The sequence below is a fragment of the Poecile atricapillus genome, chromosome 13, assembly GCF_030490865.1.
Source record: "Poecile atricapillus isolate bPoeAtr1 chromosome 13, bPoeAtr1.hap1, whole genome shotgun sequence".
Taxonomy (NCBI): domain Eukaryota; kingdom Metazoa; phylum Chordata; class Aves; order Passeriformes; family Paridae; genus Poecile; species Poecile atricapillus.
In genome coordinates, this window is record NC_081261.1 from 11,280,759 (window position 1) to 11,302,863 (window position 22,105).

The following is a 22,105-nucleotide window of genomic DNA, read 5'->3' on the forward strand; positions in this document are numbered from 1 at the left end:
AAACACAGCTCAGATAATTTTTGATATAATGGCCTAAGATTAAAATAGAGCAGGCACTAGAGAAAAGTGGATTCCATTATAATACCAAGTTCTTTAAAAGCTCAGAAGTGTTGGCTGTGCAGAAGCTGAAATCTTGCTAAAAATTTATGTTTCCTTTAAGATAACATTACTTGTGTTTTTGTTTGTTAATATTATAGCACTCTTGCTGACAACCTGAAAAACAATGGTCAGGCCTTTATGGCAACATTATTGCAGAGTACACAATCCACATGGGTTAGTATTAGCAGTGAATTTTAATTATCCCATTCCATATTCCAAGCACTTCTGAGGTTAAATAAATACCTCAGTTCTGATCTACAAGGATAATACTAGACAAAGCTCATTCTTTTTTTATACTTCTAATACCTAGATATAATATTTCATGCAAAAAAGAGTACTGCAAACTTCTTTGTTAGGAGAAACAACAGAAATAGCTCCCTGGCTAATTACCTTTGGCAGAGTCGTCCAGTAGGTCCATTATTACAGAGTCAGCACCTTTTGTGTAGACAACAATCTCCTTGGTTAGAGGGTGTCTCACCACTACAGACATCCTTTTCCTGACCGAGTCAAATCCCAAAGTGTAGAGGATATCAAAGGTCAGGAGTGTGCCCTGTGGCAGCTGCACGGTGACCTGTTTGGGTGTCCGGGACACAAGAATGAAGCTGTAGGCCTGGGCAGCATAGACAAGAGCTGCCTCATCTGGGCTCTCAGCCTCATAACAGAAATCTGTTGGCAGGGAACTGTTAGTTGCAGACTTAAAAACTTCATCCAAGGAAGCAGTACCAATATCTGTGCTGCCCTTGTCCTGGAGTTCCTGGCCTCTATTGCTGTCAGAGCAGTCATTTTCATTGTCACAACTCTCCAGCACAGCAAGAGGCTCCTCGCTGTTCTTTGCACTGAAACTGGCACCAAGGTGTGAACTAGACTGAGATGATGAAAAAGATTGACTAAGGCTTGCTAATTTTAGCCTTTGAAATATCTGATGAATCTTCTCCAGGCTGATTCCTGAAGGTTTTGTTGGCGGTGGGATTGTGATCTAGAAATATGAAAAGAACAAAGGTTAAAAATAAAAAAATGTGAACATCAAGAGCCTTCTCAAAACCTCTCTCTACTTTTCTGCATCTAAATTACATTAATAATAACTGCAACTTCCTCTTTTCCCCTCTCCTGCCATTTAACTGTGGTGGAAGGATTCAGTAGAGAAGTCATATATGAGATGGCAGCCAAATTTGATGGTGATTTGCTGAAGTATAAATGTAATGAAGCCCTTGTAGCTCTGTTAATTGCCTGGAAGATTAGAGAAAACCCAGTGCATTCAACAAACTTCTTACAGCGTATATATTACAAAATCTAAAAGAAAAAGTGCAGATCCTGTGGTAGCCTTAGCTATTCATCAAACATAAGAAGACAACCTAGGAAGGGATACACAGGCAGGGAAGCTGTAGATATCACAGAAAATGTAAAGGAATAAGAGGACAAGTCTGAAACAAATTATTTTTCACTACTTCAGTTTTCACTGGACACTGTTCTAGGTTGTTAAATGGAAGCATGATCCATTTTCCTCATGTATTTAAAGTTATATTACCCTTTGTCTTGGCTCAGTAGCTGTGGAGACCAGAACCGTATTGCAAATGGCAAGAGCAAGAAAAAAGTCAGTAAAGGATGTGGAAGTCTTCATATGGATAAAAGGAGAAAAACTTTCAGTCTGAAGGGCAGCTTCTCGCACTCGCCTCAGCAGTCTGCTATCGGGAATCACATCCTTTTCCTGGAAGAGAAATTACTTAGTGAGGATTATTTTCACTTACCCATGTCCTCAAGGAACAACTTGAATTTAGACCTAGAAAATGCCTTTTGTACTTAACATCCATGGAAAAAAAGATATCTTTCAAAAAGCTGCATAATGATGTAATTAGAAGGAAATGCATCTTCAAAAGGAAGATGATCTCAGAATTTTATTTCTTTTGAAATCTACTAAAAATCAGAAAATTCTATACTGTATCCCTTAACTGCTGACTCCTGAATTAAAGAGCACTCCAGAAGAATATATACTTGGGATCTCCCAGTTCCATGTATAAGTTGATAGTTATTTCAACAGAGAACATTTTGTGCTTATGGTTTAGTTACAGCAGTATCGCTTTTTGTTTCCACAGCAGTTTCATTTTGCACCCAGAGAGAGAAGTGCTCTCAAAATTTTCTTCTTCAGTTTTTGCTTTAAATAAATAAATACATATTTACTTGTTCCTGAAATGTTTCTGTAATTTTACTACTACTCTGTTTCTAATAAAACCTAAATTTGCAAGCCAAACTATTTAATGTCACTTCCCTACAATTTAATTTGATGTACAGCTATAGGACAACTAATAGAAATTCCATGTTAGCAGAATCTGGTTTGGATTAAATTCAGGGCCATATTTAACAAAGAATTCCAGATTTAAAAGACATCTTCCCATAAGCCAACATTCCTTAAGAAACTCCCAAAGTAATTTATCTGTTTTCTAGTCCATCTCATCTATTACCCTCACCTCATTCAATTTGGCAGTTTTCCCAAGTTCTGTAAACAGGCGACAGAAGTCACCCAAGCACCTTTTTGGCTCTATTGTGCTGAGCTGAATGTTACATTCCATCTCCTGCTTGCTAAAGTGACAAGCAGTTCTTAAATAATCCTAATCATTGCAAATAAATCTACTGCTCATTTTGCAGCTCAACTGAAATACAAAGCTGGAACAAGGCTTTGCACTTTCCCTGCTGCAGAAAGCTCGGATTCTTCTGGCTCATTTTAATGCTTTTTTACTTCACATACAGGGACATACATGTTTGCAGTATTGATGCAGTCCTTTCTCTAACAAACAAAAACATGCTAAGGATAAACCTGGTTTTTTTAGTTATCTTCTCAGGTCTCCTAAAAATAATCAGAGGCTGAAAAGTTAAAGCTGCTGATTTTAAGAAAGCATTTCACAATATTACACTACAGTGGTTCTGTGGGTAATGGGACTATGCCAATATTATGCTTTGTACATAGAACAATCCCAAATAGATTAACAGGACAATTCCAATGAAGAACACATATATGCAGATACAACTGTCCAAACAGTTATGTCAAACAGTTATATTGGAAATTCTATTAAATTTGAAACGTGAAAGATTAGAATCTCACCAACAGCTTGCACAGTTTGTCATACAACTTCTTCATGCATTGGCAATTAGAATGAACCACAAACACCAAATTATTACATATGTATCTCAGCCTCTCCTATCTGTCATCATCCCACCCACTCAATTTCTTTCTTATCTGTATCCCCAATGTCTGCTGCAAGTTCTAGACAATGCACTACTGGGCATTTCACTTCAGCAGCAACTTTCTGAACTCAAAAGTTTCCTCTGGAAAAATTGAAAATTGTAATTGTGGCCTCAGAGACAGGTTTTAAAAACAAAACAATGAAAAAAATCAATACTTATCAGAACAATTTTTCTAATTTTCTTTTTTGCATTAAGTGAAAACAGCACTGACCTGAATTCTCAGCCTGAACATATATTAAAATCCCTAACCAAGCAAAAAAGAAAACTGAATAAAACAGCACTAATCATAATCACTTAAATTTGCCACCTCTCCAATGTTAATAATTTTTTTAGTGAAAATGCTAATGTAAAATGGATAGTGCCATTCAGTTTTAAGGTTTCCTCATTAACTTCATATCATTTCTTCTACTTGATGGCATGAAAACCTGATGACCATGGGACATTGAAAATCTTCATTAAATGTTTCTAATAGCAAGGCACTACTTATTGGAACAATTAAATCTAGAAGGAAATGTAACGTCACTCTCTTAATTCATAAGAACACCTAAAGGTAAAGAGAGTAAATGCTAATTTTCTAATCTGTTCTATTGTTGAGAGATGGATTTTTCTTACAAGCATCTGTCTGCTGACATACACACAAGTCTACAAACACACTCTGTATGCCAGGAGTACTCAGGATACTGCAGATTTGTAGTAGAGTAAAAATGCCTCAGATGAGGTGATGTAAGTTCCAAAGGGGAGGAACCATAGAGACACCAAAAAATTAACTATTCCCATTTTATTAATAGAGAATTGGCTCAGGTGGCAAAGAAGGATACTACTATGTGTCATTTAAAGGTCACACAGGGCAAGCTCTGTGCAATATCTAAATGTCTCTATTTTTGCAAAATTCAATTGTCATAGGGCGTTAAAGCAATTTCTCCAGATAGAGTGCCACCTATGAGCAGCTAAGTCTGGTTATTTCCATATCAGCAGTTTAGTATTCTTCTACAAAAGAGGCATTTGATACTCAGATGCTCATTTGTTCCTCAGAACAAAAAAATGTTTATTTATAGATGAAAAAGAAAAGGCCTGGCAGTAAAAAATGTAATTGGAAAATATACTGGCAAGAAATTTCTTTATCATCCTTCAATAGTCATGACTTATAACAACACATAAGGAACACTTCTACTTCTCAGAAGTCATGACTCATGGGTTCTCAAGAATCCACAGAGACATTCTCAGCAACTCATGAGGTTTGGGCTGGAAAATGCTAGGATAACAACTTACAGAACTCCCATATTCCAAGAACAGTAGGAGTTCTGAGTGGTACTTACTACATGACAGCAGAATTGAATCAGGTGAGTAGGATCTTATAAAAACTGCAGCAAACAAAGTTCTGAGAATTCTGCATTTATTGGCCTTTTTTTTTTTTTCTGATTTTGAAAGTTTATGACCTTCTTTTATCATTCACAAAGGACTTGTCTGAAGTGTCTGTTAACAAACTTACAAGAAGAGCAGAACTGTCTGACTTAATTAGGCTGTGTGTGAATTTGGGAAGTTTCAGACCTAAATTGCATCAGCATCTGCTCCCCCTGACTGCAGCCTGCATGCTCCAATCAAGAACTCCAATTCTTTGTCTCCCCCTTCCCTCGCTTAGCTCCAACAAGGCTTGGATTTCTCCTCTCTACCTACTGGCTTCCCATCACAACATGCACTAGCAGGGATAACTTAGAAGGTGTTAGCTCAGTTTGCTGAAACTCACAATGGGGCTGCTGAACGCCACTTGAGACTGGATGCTGTCGCGTCGACCGGCTGACCTGTTCCTCGTGTGCCCTTTGAAACGCGCCCGGTCGCTCTGGCACCTCCTCAAAGGTCTCATGGTATTGTGCTTGTAAGTGGCTGGTCTCTCAGGATTCATGGGGGGAAGAGTGAAACGCTGAAGTTTTGCAAAATCCTCATTGTCTAAATCCAACTCTTTCTGTATTTTCAGTCGCCTGTCTTTAAAAGAAAAATGAAATCTTACCTCTCATTCTGGTTTTTTGTTTTTTTTTGTTTTTTTGTTTTTCATTGTTTGGGAGAAATCCATTGATCAGTTAAAAAACCTAAAACAAACTAAACCAAAGCCAAAACATTTCAAAAGCCATCACCAGAAAAATGTCACTGTTCATAGCAGTTTCTGGCAATTGCCACTGTTATTATTGTAAGAAAATAAAAATGTATTTTCAAAGTGTTCAGTCACTTTTATGGGCTTCTCTTAATGTTTTTTCTCTTCAGCTGCATTTTGCAGTTGGAACAGGAGAGTGAAATATGGTAATTCACAAATTTCCTAATGTTTTCAGTCACAGAACATAAACATGTTTTTGGCAGCTGCTTTCCAGCTTAACAGGATCATTCCCTCTACACAGAGCAGGGAAATAATGATGAAGGGGCCTGAGTCAACACCATGAATTCAGAGCACCAAGTGCCAAGACCCTTCAGATCCAGACTGCAGCCAGGATCCACTCCAGGAAGAGAGTGCCTGTATTTTTCATACCACACAGAAGTGTACATTTACATATTCACAGAAATAATTGCTTTTGGACACACTGAGTTTAAATATTAACTAATATCAGTTTGTGAACTTATAAAATGTTGTCTGGTGTTCATTTAGAAATGAAAGAGAAAATGTTGCCTTTGCGTGTTCTTTGAATGCAGGGCAAATCCTGGAGGTGCCTGCAGAGGGATCTGGAAAACCTTTCCCATCTGACTTCTGAATAATTTAGAACGTCTTCACTTTTGTGAATCTTGGTAACAGCAGTCCCTCACAAAATAATGACTATTCAAAAAAAACCTCTACTTTCAATCAGAGGGCTCATGTTTAGGTATCTTTTGTTTAGGTATTAATATTTAAATTAATAACATTTAATTGCTCAGACAAAAAAAAACAAGTATAAAAATGTGTCTCTCACCATTTTCCTGATGGGAAAACTCAATTCCATCAACAGTACAGCGTCGAAATACCATTTTGTTTTCTGTTAGTGTCCCAGTTTTGTCTGAGAAGATATACTGGATTTGTCCGAGGTCTTCAGTAATAGTGAGGGTACGGCACTGGATGGGCAAATCTGCTTCTTCATCATACAGGTCAATGTCATTGTGAATTAAAAACACTTGGCCCAGTTTGACCAACTCAATTGACACATAAAGAGATATGGGGATTAAAATCTGAAAGAAAATTTAAATTCTCAGTGAGAGGTGAGATAAATTTCACTGCTTTTACCAGCAATGTCCTGGCACAGGTATACTAATGATTTCCAAAGAAATAGTTCTTCCAAGAGTCATAATAGGACTGATGAGTAATAATTCAGGGAAAAATATTGTGCACAACAGCAGTGGAGAAACCGGGATAAGTAGTGGCAAGCTTAAGACTAAATTCCTAGAGTACTAAATTCAAAGGTGGGTCTTCCAGAGGATGTCCTTAGAAAGCACATTTTCTGGACATAGGATCATGCTTGCTCTTACCTTTCTGAAACTCTGAAAGGATGGACTAGCCCAGACTAACTCTTAGTGCAGGAAAGTTTCACAAACCATTACTTTGCACACAACATTTCCCACCTACAAGCTTTGTTGCTCTGAAATAATACTGAATTCTTAAGATGCACAAATATTTTGTTTCAGTAATGAATAATTCCCCAAGAAATCTCTGAACAGTTCTGAAAGTTTTATTCAGATTTTGTTCTTATTATTCTGTCCACTTAAATCTCAGTGCTTATCTCAAGAAATCTTGAAAAGTAAATGCAATTTTTTTCCTCACACAATAAAATATTCTTTCCCAATTAGGCTAAATCATACTCAGATATACAAGTATCCTACTTCTAATTTAGCTTATTTCCTAGACCAGATGAACCATACCTAGTTATTATTCCCCACTGGCAAATTGGAAATTTTTGTTTCACTGTTTTTCTGAGACATTAAGTGGCCTTCTTATTTGGGAATTCTGGATATAGGCAGAAAAAAAAAAAAAGTTGACATTTGGATGTAAATATCTTCTTTATTGTATCTGCTAGTTATTCTGAGTTAAAAATATTATGCATATGTTTCCTATCTATATCCTTGTGGGATTTCAATAGCAAGAAGAAAATCTGCAGTTAAACAGAAAAAAAAAAAAAGAGAAAAGAAACATTATTTCACTTGGATAATTTGAAACACTCCTAGCAATATTTTTAAATAGGATTAAGAAGGTACTGCACAGCTATTAGTTGACAATGATTATTCATTAGTGATTATACTCAATTTTGAGTAGTTCTTCCTTGGAGGTAACAGAGAGGTTTTTGTCTTTTACCTGCAATAGGATTATCATTGTCAGGAACATGTAGAAACCAGCAAGAACTGGAGACACAAAATTGCCATTCCTATCTGGAACATCATAAGGTGGATGCTCCCAAAAGTTTCCTGTCCAAATGCCATGCCCTGTAGGAATGAGACACAAAATTGTCTCTTGCTTTACATGTATTATATATACTTTACATATACCATGGTAGAGATGAATCTTATCTGAAACATTTATAGCTATGTTTTCTTCATCTGAATTGTTCAGATTTGCCATTTTAACTTGTGGAGGCCAAAGAACCGGCCAACAACGAGATTGCTGCTCTCCCTTGGAGAACTCATCCATGATCCACAGACCCTGTTGTTACGGAGAGCAAAATTTCTCCCCCAGAGACCTTTGCAACTCAATGTTAATCCTGGTTCACCATTGGTTCTTCCCTTTACTCTCCACCCCTGTGCCTCCATCCCGTTGGTTACTGGTTTCTCCCCGCCCCTCACCTTCCTGTATCTATCCTGGTTTTTCCCCAGTTCAGAGAGCTTCTGTGCTGGCTCCCTTCACAGGGTGCCCTGCTCTAATAAAGGCTGATTTCTCTGTGGAGAAAGAGCTCCAGCCAGAGTTCCAGTCCTTCCTTCCCTGCTTTGCCTGGGAGAAGCTTCTGCTGAGCTGGATACCGCTCGCCAGGCCAGGAGAGGGACGTGCCTGTGCCTCTGGAAGCCGTCCTTCTCAGGACGCTTCTTTGGGAACATCGCGGCACTCCTGCCATCCCGGCCGCTGCGGCATTAACTCACCCACTGGAAACACCAAGGAGCGTAAGACCCCAACAGCATTCAGCTCATGAGATCTCACTCATGTCTGTAACATCAATTTTATTCACCATTTAGAAAAAAACATTTTTTTCAGTGCTTCATACCTACAGCTCCAACAAGGCACATCACAAACAGGAGTCCCACACATAAGAAAATATCCATATTCATCCGCTGCTCTATCCTGCTGCGCTTGTAACGAGGACCGCTGTTATTTAGCATGGCCTTTGTTTCATGACCTTCAAAACACAAATTAATATTATCATGTTTATGTAATATTTTATATTTTAGTTGGTTTTTTTTGGAAAGCATTCTCTCTCCAAATGAGGGCACAATGACTAATGCTGACATTAAGAACTTTTCTTGTCCATCTTCCTATTTGACTGAATACATCATAGTCTAAATCTTGGAGTGTACCAAAATCCCCCATTATATCACAGGTTTCAGCTGTCATATACATTTTTCTGTCCCAAGGACAGCAGATTTAGTAGGATCATAATGTTTAAATAAATTATAAAGAGCCAAATATCCATGAGAAGAAAATGAACAATTGTATTATATTTTTGCTTTTTATGAACAAATTTTTTAGGTGCTATACAGATTCCTGAAACCTACATTTGAATATTTTTCAGTAGCAATTCAAAAGCCACTAGATACATTTTGTATATTAAATAAAATTCAACAAGTCAGTGAAAATAATATTTAGCTTTTCACTATTTGGCTGTAAAGTGCTGACAAAGCAGTAGGATGACAAAAAAACAACAACAATCCTTAAACTTAGTGAGTTAGAATTGAGCTGCTATACTAATACTGTATAATAATAATGAAAAAAGAGGAGTGCTGCAAGAAGTCAAGAAACAGAAATTAATTTTTCAATTCTATTAATGTTGCCTAAACTGTGGCTCCACAACTGGGATATCTGGGCACCATCTGTTATTATATTGAATGGTATCTTTTATGTTTATTTCTGCAGTCCTTTTCCCTGAAAATACAGGCCCTGCAGACTTGTATTTAGTTTTCATTTGTGAAATGTGCATGATGTGTGTGACAAGGACTGTTTTCCAAGCTGCCTTTTAGGTTTCTCTAGGGAAGTGATTTAACCCAAAAACTGGAAGTTAGGTGAAGTGCAATCATATCTGCTGTATTAATTCCAGGTTTACATCAGCAGTTATTAATTAAGAAGAGAGCTAGAGAGAAAATCACTCTTCAGCCTTATGTTCAGGACATTCACTCAAGAGCTGGAGCTCCTGGTTTACTATTCCAATGAATATGTAACTAGTTAGAAAACCTGGAGCTGTGTCAGTGGGACCAGTTTATACTACCAGTGCTCCTGCCTTTCCAACTAACACATAAGTACAAACTCTCGTCCCACTTAGGCAGGTTTTCAGTTTTCAGCTTGTGAAGCAGGAGATGTGTGCTCACTCTCATACAGGCACACCTGGGAACAAACCCCAAACCTTCCCTTTGGTGAACAAAATCTCTTAACCACCAAGCTACACTGAAGGGGAGGGCACTGCTGCTTGCATTTGTTTTCCTCCAGCAGCTGTGTGAATCTTATTCCCCACTCTTCTTTTATGTCAGGCATAATGGAATGCTTTATATTGAAACTAAAACAAACCAAAGCCCTCTAATTCCTCCTAGAAAATCCTCAAGAAAGTGTTGATGAATTTATTTCAGGATGAAATTGTGATGAGCTTCTTTCCAAATATCAGTTCTACCATTCCTTTCCACTTCAGGTGATCATCAGGAAAAGGACACTTCTGTAACAAGTTATCACCTTGTAAGGAACAGAAAACCAGAAATATGAGGAATAAACTGCTTGTTCTCTCTGATCCTTACACATTCCTATGCTGTGAAACACAGCACCTCACCTACCACCCCAATGGTACCTTGTCACTCTGTTTCTAGATGCTGATGGGCTCATCTAAAACTTCTTTCTGGTACTTTGGTATATGAAAAGCATGTAATTCTTACTCCTGTCCCAATCACAATGAGAAAACAACATTGGCTGTCATTCTGTAATGAGGTTTTTGTGTTTTAGTGCTATTGCTTTGTGTAGAACAATTTGGGTAGCCATGAAAAGTATAACTATCATCAGGTCAGATGAGAACTCACAGACCAAGCAATCACACTAAGTGGTGGCTGTACTCTTCACAGAATCTTCCATTAGAAAGTTTGAGGAGTAATAGAGTCATAAAAATGGAAAGTGTGCCATCTTATTATGTGACTGATCTTGATTGCTCAGAAAAGGTCACAGACCATGATTAAAAGCCAGAGTATAATCAATGTCAAAGAATGCTAGAAATGAAGCTAATACTGACTGAAGCCAGTCTAATTTTAGGAAAAAACCCCAAACTTTTATGCTGACAGTAACAGTAGGAGCTCAGTTGAAAATTGATTTGAAGACCTACTCATATGAAAACCACCATGTCTTGGGAATAACTTTAGAACTCCAGCCTTTGCTATTGCCAGCTTAAGCAACATAAATGGAGATCCATATTAGGATCTGTGCTGGTGGTCAAGGGAAATCTGAACTAAACAGAAGAAAATTAGGAACTGCAACAGGAGAAGGGAAGATAAATTATTCCAATTATATCAGGAATGATCCCTACTGAGATTTTTATACAGTAGCTACTGAAAAAAAAAAAATGGTTGCTGAGTAAAAAATTGCTCAGGTGTATTTAACCCTCAGCTCTGGCTCTCCTCCTCTGCCTGGTGGGCACCACCCTTGCATGTGGTGTTCACAGACATACGATGGAATATCTACAAAGGCAAAGCTACCTTGGAAACATGGGAGCTACAGACATTTAGAATCCAGTTGTGTAGTAGTGAAATAGACTGTCTGTTGTCAGGTAAATTGTTCTGGGCTGTGGAGATTAATCTAAGCTAAAAAACTCTTGTAAAGCTTTGACTTCTCTTTTCTCTTAGGTGGCTGAACCCTTTGCTGCTGATTAGACATAAAACAGTTAATGTAACTCTACTGGAAAGATAATAATAGCTAATGGGATTAATTGTTGTGTTTGAATTGACTTTTATTTAATCTACAAAGGAGAGGGTAGCTGATACACTCTGTCTGATGCAGAAGAGAGCACAGCTGTCAAAGACAAAGATAAATCACGCTCACTGTGTAAAAGCAGTGGTAACACTCCGAAGGTGAAAGATGCCAAGAAACAAATGAATTGGCCCACTGCTGCATTTGATCTGGCCACCAATAGCATCTTTCTTTGTCCATGTGTCTCCTGCATGAAGTTCATGGTTGCACAGACACACTGTGTCTATGTCAGCACAAACCTGTGCTGCTGCTGCCTTTTCTGTCACCTCCTGCTGCTGCCTTACTGCCTCCTGCATGCTAGCACGGGCACAGACTGAATGCATGAATGAAATTCACAGGTGAATTAGATCTTCAGCTGCTCCATTTTCTACACTGAGGAGCCCATGACACCTCCCTTAGGTCAGCTGTGTAGATTTTATGACAGATGGAATTAGGAGTAGAGCCAGAGCTGAGGGTTAAATACACCTGAGCAATTTTTAACTTGTCTGGATATTTTTACAAGATATTTGACATGCACAAGGATCCTGTCACTTGCCAAAGACCCAGTGCAAGACTTGCTGGCTTTGGAGATAGATGAGTAATACCTTCCCTTAAAAGAAAAAGTTATATACTTTTTTTGTGCACTACCAGTTTTTAAAACAAAAATGCCAAATTATGTTGCAGTATTAGACTGTACTTATTTTTTTAAGGATATTTACAGGGAAAATCTCAGTTTACCTAAATAAAAAGTACGTCTTACCTGCATATATAACAATCCCTACTGTGGCCTCAGTATTTCTGATTGTACATCCACGAAGCAAGAGGTTTTCAATGTTGAAACCTACCTGTTCATGGTTTGGCTGCTCCCTAGAAGAAATATAAATAAATAGAGCAATTAATTTTTCTGTTCTAAATGGAGCATTAAAGAAAATTTTTGTGTGCATGTCTGCTTCAAGTTGAAATCAAGTAATTTTGTAGGCCATATTTTGCTTTTATTTCCCTTAGTTTCAAGGAAGACTCCAGCAAAAAGTTAAATAGAAGTCCAAGTCTTTCTTTTAAAGACTGCTTGCACAGTGTGTGTCATGATGCCAATACAAAGCAAGTTTGGCTTTCACTTGGAACCTTATTTGGCATATTCAATATCTTATGAAAGAAACAAGAATCATTTTGCAACTTCTTACAGACAAATTGATTTTAGAAAGATGAGCAGAGGTTCAGATGAATATATCTACACCCTGCAAAAGCCTCTGTCACTCGGTCAGACATGAAATCTGAACTGAAATCTCAATTCACTCAAGCAGTCCTCATGCTGAGGAGCTCTTCCTCATTCTCATCCTGGATAGAAGAATTTTCATCCTGGCTAAAGATGCCCCATCACATACCAAATCCTTCTGCTTGCAGAACAAACTGGTGAAAACCATAAGGCTGGTGCTCCATCAGGCAAGCAATTTGTTACTTGCCTCTGAAAATTAATGGCCCACACCTACCCCTACCCACAGCTTTTATTTCACACTGGTAGGTTCCTCCTGAGACCTTTGCTAAAGAGCTTCTATTACAGATACTTTGTCTTGTTTTGTTATGTAAAAGTCAGGGTGGGAAAAGACTTTTTTTTTCTTAGAATAATCATCCCTTTCTGCTTTCTATTTGGTATTTTGCATTTCATTTACCAGTAAATAGTCTCATCTCTCAAATGAAGGGCAAGGCTAGCTATTATATCAGAGCTAAGTACAGTCCCGTGTCTAAGTGCAGCTGCACCTGATCACATAATGTAAACTAGACGAGGAAAAAGGTGTAAGTGCCAGCAACCTAAAGCTGGTGGAATTGTAAAAACATAATGCTAGAAATCTGGCCAGAAATTTTTCTTGGAATCTAAATTCAGCCTTGGGGAACTTATTTAACAGAGGTCTTCTTGCATCCCCTTGAACAAAATTTTCTGTGATTGGGCATTTCAGATGGATTTCACTAAGTTACTTCTTATAATTTTTAACAGAGAGTACTCCTGCTATTTTATAGCAAGGCAATAGACCCTCAATAATTTATTAAGGGATCTTGGAGAAAAAGGTAGTCTGCTCCAAGTAATTTGTGTTTACAAAATAACTTAAATTTCAGCAGACCAAAGATAGAGACTCCACTAACTCTTAGCAAGTAATTTTCCCCAGCAAATTCTTTCTTCTGTCCCTGAAGAAGGGAGAGAGAGGCAGCTAATTCCATGTTCCATCAAGTGAGTAAATAGGCATTCACAAAAGAGATTTCTGCTACAGACTTTCAGTTGAGAATTGAATATTTCGATGCCAGTCCTGGGTCCTAAGGGTGTGTATTTGTGTGTGTTTTCTTGTGACATATCTCCTACGTTTCTATAATCTCAGTGCTCTTTGCTAATTGGAGAGATTGCTTCAATTAAGATTATGTCCAGTGGTCCCTGAAGCCAACATCCACAGCCAGCAATCAATACAATCTTGACCTCTTTTTCCCTTGTAAGATACTGCAGCAGAGGAGAAATGGTATTGCTATTAGAAGCACCATTCTTACAGGGCACAACCTCAAAACCAGATTAGACACAGTCAGTGCTAATGGGAGAGAGCCATCTTGCTTACCCTGTCAGAGAGCCATCCAGCTGCAGCTCCTCCAGTACAACACTCCTGCTGCTTCTTGCAGAGCCATTCACTGCTAGTTTAGCTACTGGTAAACTCAGCAAAGCTGGGGCATGGATGCTGGCACATTCATGCAGTTAAATTATTTGCATAATAATGGGCCATGCATTTGGTCTGGGGCAGTAGGTACTTTGGACAGTTCTCTGTTGTGGTGTGGGAATAAGTATGGACTGATGACCACTCTGAAGAGGGCCTTGGGAAAGGCTGCTCTGTGTTGGAGGGTAAGAGAATTTTAAGTCATGAGCCATGATAGAAATTTGCCTTATAATTCATAAATGGGGTTAAATCTGCTGAATTTGCTATTATGCCTGTTCCAGAATTACTTAATGAAGGAAGACAAAAAAGAAACCACCCTTACTTTTTTATACTAGTCTAGTGCACTGGTTCAATAGCATTTTGCATGCATGTTTGATTTTCCTACCTTTCTAATAAGAAGAAACTCTGTATTGTTTATTAGATCTTGGACACCTTTTCCCCATGGCTGTAAATGTGAAGTAACCAGAGCCATGCAGCTGGAATCCTTTAAACAATTGGAAGGATTTATCTAAGATCTAGCTTAGTCTAATCATCAGATCGAATGTAAATGTGCTTTTGTCTAAGTTTTGAAGAGAGCTGAAGCTTTCTGAAAATAGTTTGTATGAAACATCTGCAAATGCAATTCCAAGTCTTGGTTCTACCTTGCCACAAAACAGAGTCCAAGTCTACATTTTATATTGACTTCTGAATCTGGGAATAGCTAATAGTGACAACCATAAATTTCCTCAAAATATGTTCCTTCCATCCAATTCCTCCAAGAGTAATATCAAAGTACAGACCCAAAATGTATTTATGGATAACAAGTACTTACATATAACCATTAAATTTATTGAGATCATTGTTTGGCATTTCACAGATGATGGTGTTTTGAAAAAATTCTGGTTCAAACACAGTATCCTACAAGAGAAAACACAGTAAGAATGAGTGTCAAATCCAATGAGTATTTTAAATGCTAAACACTAGAAAAGCTTAATTTAGACCACCAGGGCTGGAGCACTTGCCCTAGAAGGAGAGACAAAGACATTTTAGCTCATTCATTCTGAAGCAAAGCTTTGTATTTCCTCCTCTTGGAATAACAACTGGTTAAATTAAATGAAGAAAATGCTGTGTATTGGACAAGATATCACAGATGCCAATTAATGAAAACATCTATTTTCATTTAAAGTGAATATAACAAAGATAGTAGATTTAGATTAAGTATAGGAAGAAATTCTTCCCTTTTAGTGGGGTGAAGCCCTGGCACAGGGCTCTGGACAACCTATGCCAGAGCTTCACCCCCCTCAAAGGGAAGAATTTTTTCCTAATATCCCATCTAAACCTACTCACTGTCAGTTTGAAGGCATTCCACCTTGTCCTGTCCCCCCATATTCTTGTAAATAGTCTCTCTCCACCTTTCTTGCATCCTAAACCGAAGAACTAACCCCAACTCATATGTATTTCCTCCCTGTTTAAAGAGTCACTTTATAGACAGAATTACATCTGAGGGGGTTTTATGCAGTTCATAAATCACAGCACTAAGAAAAGCTCAAAGAACAAGGAAGAAGTTGGCACACTAAAATCTGCACATGTGATACGACACTGGGGTTTTTTATCCAATGCACTGTTTATGTAAATACACCACAATACAGGTAGTTTTGTCAGCTCTGACCTTCCTGAGCACTGGATGTCACCATGGCTAGAATTTCATTCCATTTTATTATTGTGACAGGAGTTCTTAAGTATAGACATTCCTAGGCATACAGTGTGTCTTAATAACAACTCAAAGCCTGAAGAAAATCACCATGAATAGGCAGTCTGGGGCATCATTTCATTGGTATTTTCTCATATAATAGAAGACTTCCTCACATTACAAGCAATTGAGGCAAAAGTTTGCTTTTTGTGTGCATCCTGTTCTCCTCTGAAAGGAAAAACAAATAGAAAATCCAACGTAAATTAGAACTACATGACAAAAATGCAACATTTAAAAAAATTCTAAGTAGCCAGTTTACTGTTTTTCTGCTAAATCTCTACATATTAAAATTTCCAGTGTTTCTCAGGAACAAAACCTCTCCCTAATTGTCACTGGAGGACACTGGAGAAAGCCTGTGCTAATGTTTTATGACATCCACAATATGAGAAAGTCCTTAATTGTTTTTGCAAAGTGATTTCCATTTGAACAAGAAGCAAATAATGCTGGAGTACAGCACCTGATCTCAACTGGCCATGGAAATGGTGTGCTTTTATTTAATGTTGGGTTGCTCCCTGGCAGCTGTGTCCCACACACTAATAACCCCAAAAGATCTTCCTAGTGGCACTGGTACTGACTGCTAAATAAATTAATGTAATTCCTAGAATTATCTGTGAAGTTTTATTTCCTGTCTGCTGGAGTGATTCCAATGGAACAAAGTTTTCTTCCTCACAAGTTACCATTCCTTAAACTTGTTCTGGGTTATTTGAGAAACTGCCCTGCTGTGCTTTTAAAGATACTTGAAAATGTAACAACTCTCCTTAAGACATATTTTCTAGTTTACTTCAGGTTTATACAACATGAGCCATGCAAATATAGCACTAAAGTGTGAAAAGGAAGCTATACTGTCTATGAAAAAGAAGCAGTGATTTTAAGAATTCAAACCAAATCACAAACTGATGTCAAACAAATAACTTCTTTTTTTTTAAATTTTAATTTTCCTTGAGTTCCTATTAAACTGCTCAATGTACTCCTACACAGGATTCCATTCTTTAAATTTTTACAACCCAGGGTGTGGTAGCCAGGCTGGGTCCATTGATCTGGTCCAGGGAGCCATGACCTTCCCAGCGAGAGTGGTCCCACAAAAGACAGCCTTTGGGGGTCTCTGGCAATCCCTGGCCACCAGGGAACCTCAGCAAGGGCCAGCCTGTGGCTGCAAGTCATTTCCACCCAGTAATTTTCAGCTCAGCTTGCGAGGTTATCCCGAGCCGACTCAGAGATAGAGAGACAGGAGCGTCGTGTGGCAATTCCACAGAGATAACCTTTATTGTCCAGCAGCTCTGCGAAGGGGTGCCAGGGATGGCAGCTCCCTGCTGAACTGGGCAGAAGCTGGGGTTTTTGTGGGGGAAGGCCAGGGTTGTACCAGGGGGGAGAATCAATGGGTTACAGAGGATCAGCACAGTCACCAAAGCATGGTGGGATAGCTCACCATGACAAGAGAGGATGGTCCCATCTAAGGGGTATTTCTCCAGGAAAGGGTTGAGATAAGCTTTATCACAGCTTCCTCAGGGCACGCTTTTCCATGGGAAAGCTTTGGCAGGCTGACCTGCCTCCACAGCAGGGTGCCTTAGCAGCTCCCCGTTGAGCTACCACACCTCCACCTGCCTACAAACTGAGTGCAGAGTGTCAGCTGCAACAGAGAAACAGAATCCATAAGGAAACCCACGGGTGCTTTGGCAGGGGACCACGAGCTTTCTTCCAATTGCCATGCAGAAATAAATCCCTCGGTACAGTGGCTTTGCTGTGGCACAATGTCCATAGCTAAAGACAAATGTACCCATGGGCTGCTTTTTCAGACTCACCTGGCTGCTGAGCCCCTTCACAACCTGACGCTGTTTGAGGTTGGTCTCCCCATCGAGGTTAGCAGTTTCCAGGTGGCAGATCCCATTCTGATCAGAGGAGTAGAGCAGCAGGATATCTGCTGGGATGATTTCGTTACACTGCAGCTGCACAAAGTCCCCAACTCTGACATCTTTCCAGCACTTCTCCACGTAAGCATGTTCCTCCCTGTTGCATTAAAAGTGTATAATGGGTGATGAGTGACATTACAAAGGCAGGACTTCTGGGTTCTGGGGCTTCAAAAACAGAAAATAGGGGATAGGGGCACACTGACTTTTTTTAAAGGACACAGCACAGAAGCTGGAAATTAATGATTCAGACACTTCCATAACACCTCTTTTCACCATATGTCACTTAAAAACTAATTTTTTACATGGAATAAAAAATTTACAGCAGTTCTCTTTTATTCTAGCACTAGTCCTATAATCTACACAGCAAAATATAGAAGGCAGTTCAGACTAACAGAGGTATTTTCGAGTATCTTATTGGAGAAGTTTAGATTATTGTTTTTGACTGTTTCCTAGATACTCTCCAACATCAGCATATAGATCCTGAAAGAAGCAAATTGATACCTCAGCCACACTTGCTTTAGGTCTTTTCAGTTTGTAACTCTCAAGGGGTAGTTACAAATCTTGAGTTTAGTAAAAAGAAACAACTTCAAAAGGTAGAAGAGCTAACAAATGATCTCTTAGTATTGAGCAGAAAAAAAAATACAAGCAGTGCCCAAGTTTAATGGAAAAGTCAAAGTGAGAAACAAAGAGCTTCTAAATTAACAAAAAATTAAAAAAAAAAAAAAAAAAAAAGGAAAAGGAAAAGGAAAACAGCCCATGGGGTTCAAGGAAAAGAAACCACCATTCCATCAACGAACTAAGTTCAGCAAATAGCAGACTTTTTTGACATTGCATTTTCAGTAATTAACACTTCAACTGCTCTTAACCATATAAGCAGACCAGAAACTACACAATAAGCTTTAAAATTAGTTAATGGGGAAAATGCAGTGCAACAATGGCTTGTTTCCTCTAACTCCTTGAGAGGAAAGTATTTTTTCAGTATGAATAACTGAATCATCTTATGCCTTTCTCTTTGAAAGGGAAAATGCTTATGATACTTTACCAGACAGACAATAAAAGTTCTTTTGTAATGACTCAGAGTCTCATTTTTGGTAAAGTTTTTAATCACCCTCATCTATTGCACAGAGAATACTATCTTTCATTGAAGTGTTTGTATCATGAGAAGGGGAACAGTGATAGAAGAGATAAAGTGTTTTGCTACAGTTCAAAGCACACATCCGAGCACTGCTTCACAGCCAGGCCAAATGTCTTTAAAAACACAGCAGGGCTGCTTCCTGATAACCTACTTTCTGCAAAGCAGAGCCAGCCCACAGTGCTGCCAGGCAAACCATCACACTTGGCTTATGCCCTTATCTGCAAAACATCTACTAACAGTTACCTGTACAGGTTATGCAAGAAGTTAAATTCTGCCCATTTCCCAGTGGTACACACTTTTTAGTCAAAAAAAAAGAACCCCCAAGCCTAATTATCTGAATCCCTTTACTGATGCTTTTGAAGCACTTACTAAATGATGGGGTTGGAGCAATATCTTTTCATCTTACATTAATTTTTCTTTCCTGAATTTTTCATTCTTTGTATTTTGTCTGACTACTTACCTGCATGTCCTTTTTCTTTTGCACAACAAAAGACATTAAAGACCACACTGAAGAACAGAGGTTTGCTGTAAGTTAATTAGATGTTGCTATGCATTAAAAAAAAAAAAAATCTAGCTAAATTTCTATTTGAAAAGTATTTTAGCAAGTGTATGCTGAGTATTTAATCCTCTACAAAGCAGATATTAAGTTAATATAACAAATGAATTACGTAACTACCAATCCTTTACATGGCAAGCACCCTCTGAACAGGACTTCTTAATTTGTTTGTTTAAAACATGAAAGAAAGAGTACAAGATCAGTTTAGAGGAAATAGATGCCATCATAGACATTTGGATGCCATTTATAGTTTGCATTTAATGTTTGCTGTGGTTTCTGCAGGGCAATCCTACCTCTCTGTACGTCAACTCTTGCACAATTCAGAAGTTTACAGAGCATAATTCTGATTTTGTCCACTCATAAAATGCTATAGAAGGACCTTGTCCAGCTGGCTCTGTTCAACATCAGCTGAAAGAAACCAGATTAGCTCAAATAATCCACAGAAATAATGGATTTGTATTTTTTTTCAGTAACTCCTTATGAAACCTACATCACACGTAAAGCTTCAGGGCTCTACCCAGTCACTAATTACAGAGGAGACAGTGAGTCAGAAAAGCCAAATGACCTCTTTCAGATCAGAGGAAAAGCCTTACTTAGCACAGGGACTACAGTTCAGGGATTGCTAGAATCCCAAACCTGCATTCAGGTGAACCGTCACTCTATCCCAATGAGTTTTCAAAGAATGCACATTTTCTGCTCCTGAAGGAAACTCTTCATTTGGACCTGTAAGATTAAAAATTTGCTATAGTACAAAGCTTTTCTGTAACTTTGTAGGAAATTGCCAGTGAAAGAAATTTAAGTACTTCAGGATGAAACTGGTGCACCCCATGGCAGCACTCTCCTAGTTGTCTAACAAGATTTTTCAGATGAAACACTTTATTTTCAGCAATCCCTGTAACTGGGAACACTGCCCATTTTCTGTTCAATTATTAAAGTTAATAGCACAAGCTCTAGTTGCTAAATAAACAGAGGAGTTTAATAAACCCAAGATGATCTAATGAGAAACATACTGTGGTGGTTTCACATTGATTGACATTTAGGGAAAGAAGTAAGAAACCACCCACAGAAGTGATTTCTCTAAGAGGAGCTATTGGGAGCTTCCTCTGTGCCTAGCACAGGCCAATAGCTGGCTAGTTCTGAGAGCTGACAACATTTTGCAGCGTTTAGAAATTAGATCCAGCTCTGTGAGTACCACATTTTAAAAACCACAAGGCCAGAAACTCTCTCCTCTTTGCTTCTGGCCTCAGGAGGTGTCAGAGCTCCGGTGGGGCTGGCACCGCTCCCCGCGGCCTGTGCGGCCTGGGGGAGGCCAGGCCAGAGCCCAGCGGCTCCTGGGCAGGGGATGGAGGAGCCCAGCACGGCCTGAAATCCATCATCATGACTGTGGCAACCACTGCCCACCACCATCTGCAGGCCTGGCAAGATTTTACCCTTTCACCACACAGATGAGACCTGCAGACCTTGTTCCTCTCTCCAGGGAGACTAAAGGACAGAGTGACGACACGTAGAAAGACAACATGGAAACACCAAGGTCAGTAAAGAAAGAGTCAAGCCTTGGATTGAGGGAGAATGAGGAGATATCGAATGGGGCTGAAATATTCTTTTTTGAAGAAATAGACAATGTGGTGATTTTCAATTGGCAGGAATCTGGATACTTGATTCTTATAGCATATGGTATCAAGGCTGTGGCAAATTGAAGACAAGATGTAAGATAAAAGTTCCTCAGTCCATTTTCTCTTTTGCCAGACAATTCATCAAAAGCACATTCAAAAAGTGTTCCCTTGCTAATAGATATAATGATGATGCCGATCAGAGGATACTACCAATGAAAAGAGGCCTTTTCATCAAAACGATGTCTGCCAGAACTGTTATTGAACTCATCAAATCTGAACAGAAGGCCTGAACTAAACAGATTTTATGAAGTCATTTCTAGGGGAAAAAAAAGGACCATAAGAGTCCTGCTGCAGTTGGAGATCATGGGGGAACTTGAATAAATTATTGATTTTGTGTCAACAATTTGATTTCACTTTGTTGGATTCAATAATGATAAATTTCAAGCAAAAACTGGATCAAAATGCATGGTGAATGGAGGGAAATAAAAATTATTGCTCTACGATACAGAAAAGATTAAATAAAAGTAATTTATCATGTGCACTCCACAGCATGTGTGTCTCCTAGATTTTCTTAGAGAGAGATGTTCAGAAATCTTTGTCATCTAGAAACATTTTATCATACAATTAGTCCAGTGAATCTTATTTTGTAGAATTACTGCTAGCTCCATCTCAGGATTCTTTGCAGTTCAAAATATTGTTTGCTCTGCACTATACCCCCCCCCCCCCCAAATTTTCACCAGGTCATGGCTCCTAGAAAAAGTTATCAGTGTCATCAATAGAGAAACATACATATTTATATTTTGTTGTATGTAAATTTGCTAGAATGCTATATTTGGAAAGTACCTCCTTCAAGCACCACCTATTTTACACAAAACAACAGTATTCTGGGGTCTGGTTCTACCTGGGCAACAGGTTAAATCACACAGCTGCTTACCCCTGACAGCCTATTTTTGCAAATAAAAATCTTGCAGAGTTTTATGCTATCAAAGATTATATCAGCTTTTATATGCAAACCCCTCA

The 22,105-nt window shown here is 38.6% G+C and overlaps 1 protein-coding gene across 1 annotated transcript in view; it reads right to left on the reverse strand.

The window, feature by feature from the left end:
• Nucleotides 1–22,105, reverse strand: part of ATP10B (ATPase phospholipid transporting 10B (putative)) — a 41,696-nt gene that overhangs the window by 14,333 nt on the left and 5,258 nt on the right. Inside the window, exons 2-10 of the mRNA XM_058849141.1 lie at nt 17,674–17,878; nt 14,957–15,042; nt 12,219–12,325; nt 8,535–8,666; nt 7,637–7,764; nt 6,267–6,519; nt 5,081–5,316; nt 1,625–1,804; nt 490–1,075 (exon numbers count right to left, since the gene is read on the reverse strand). Of these exons, the coding sequence (XP_058705124.1) occupies nt 490–1,075; nt 1,625–1,804; nt 5,081–5,316; nt 6,267–6,519; nt 7,637–7,764; nt 8,535–8,666; nt 12,219–12,325; nt 14,957–15,042; nt 17,674–17,878 (1,913 nt within the window). The remainder of the gene's footprint in view (nt 1–489; nt 1,076–1,624; nt 1,805–5,080; nt 5,317–6,266; nt 6,520–7,636; nt 7,765–8,534; nt 8,667–12,218; nt 12,326–14,956; nt 15,043–17,673; nt 17,879–22,105) is intronic.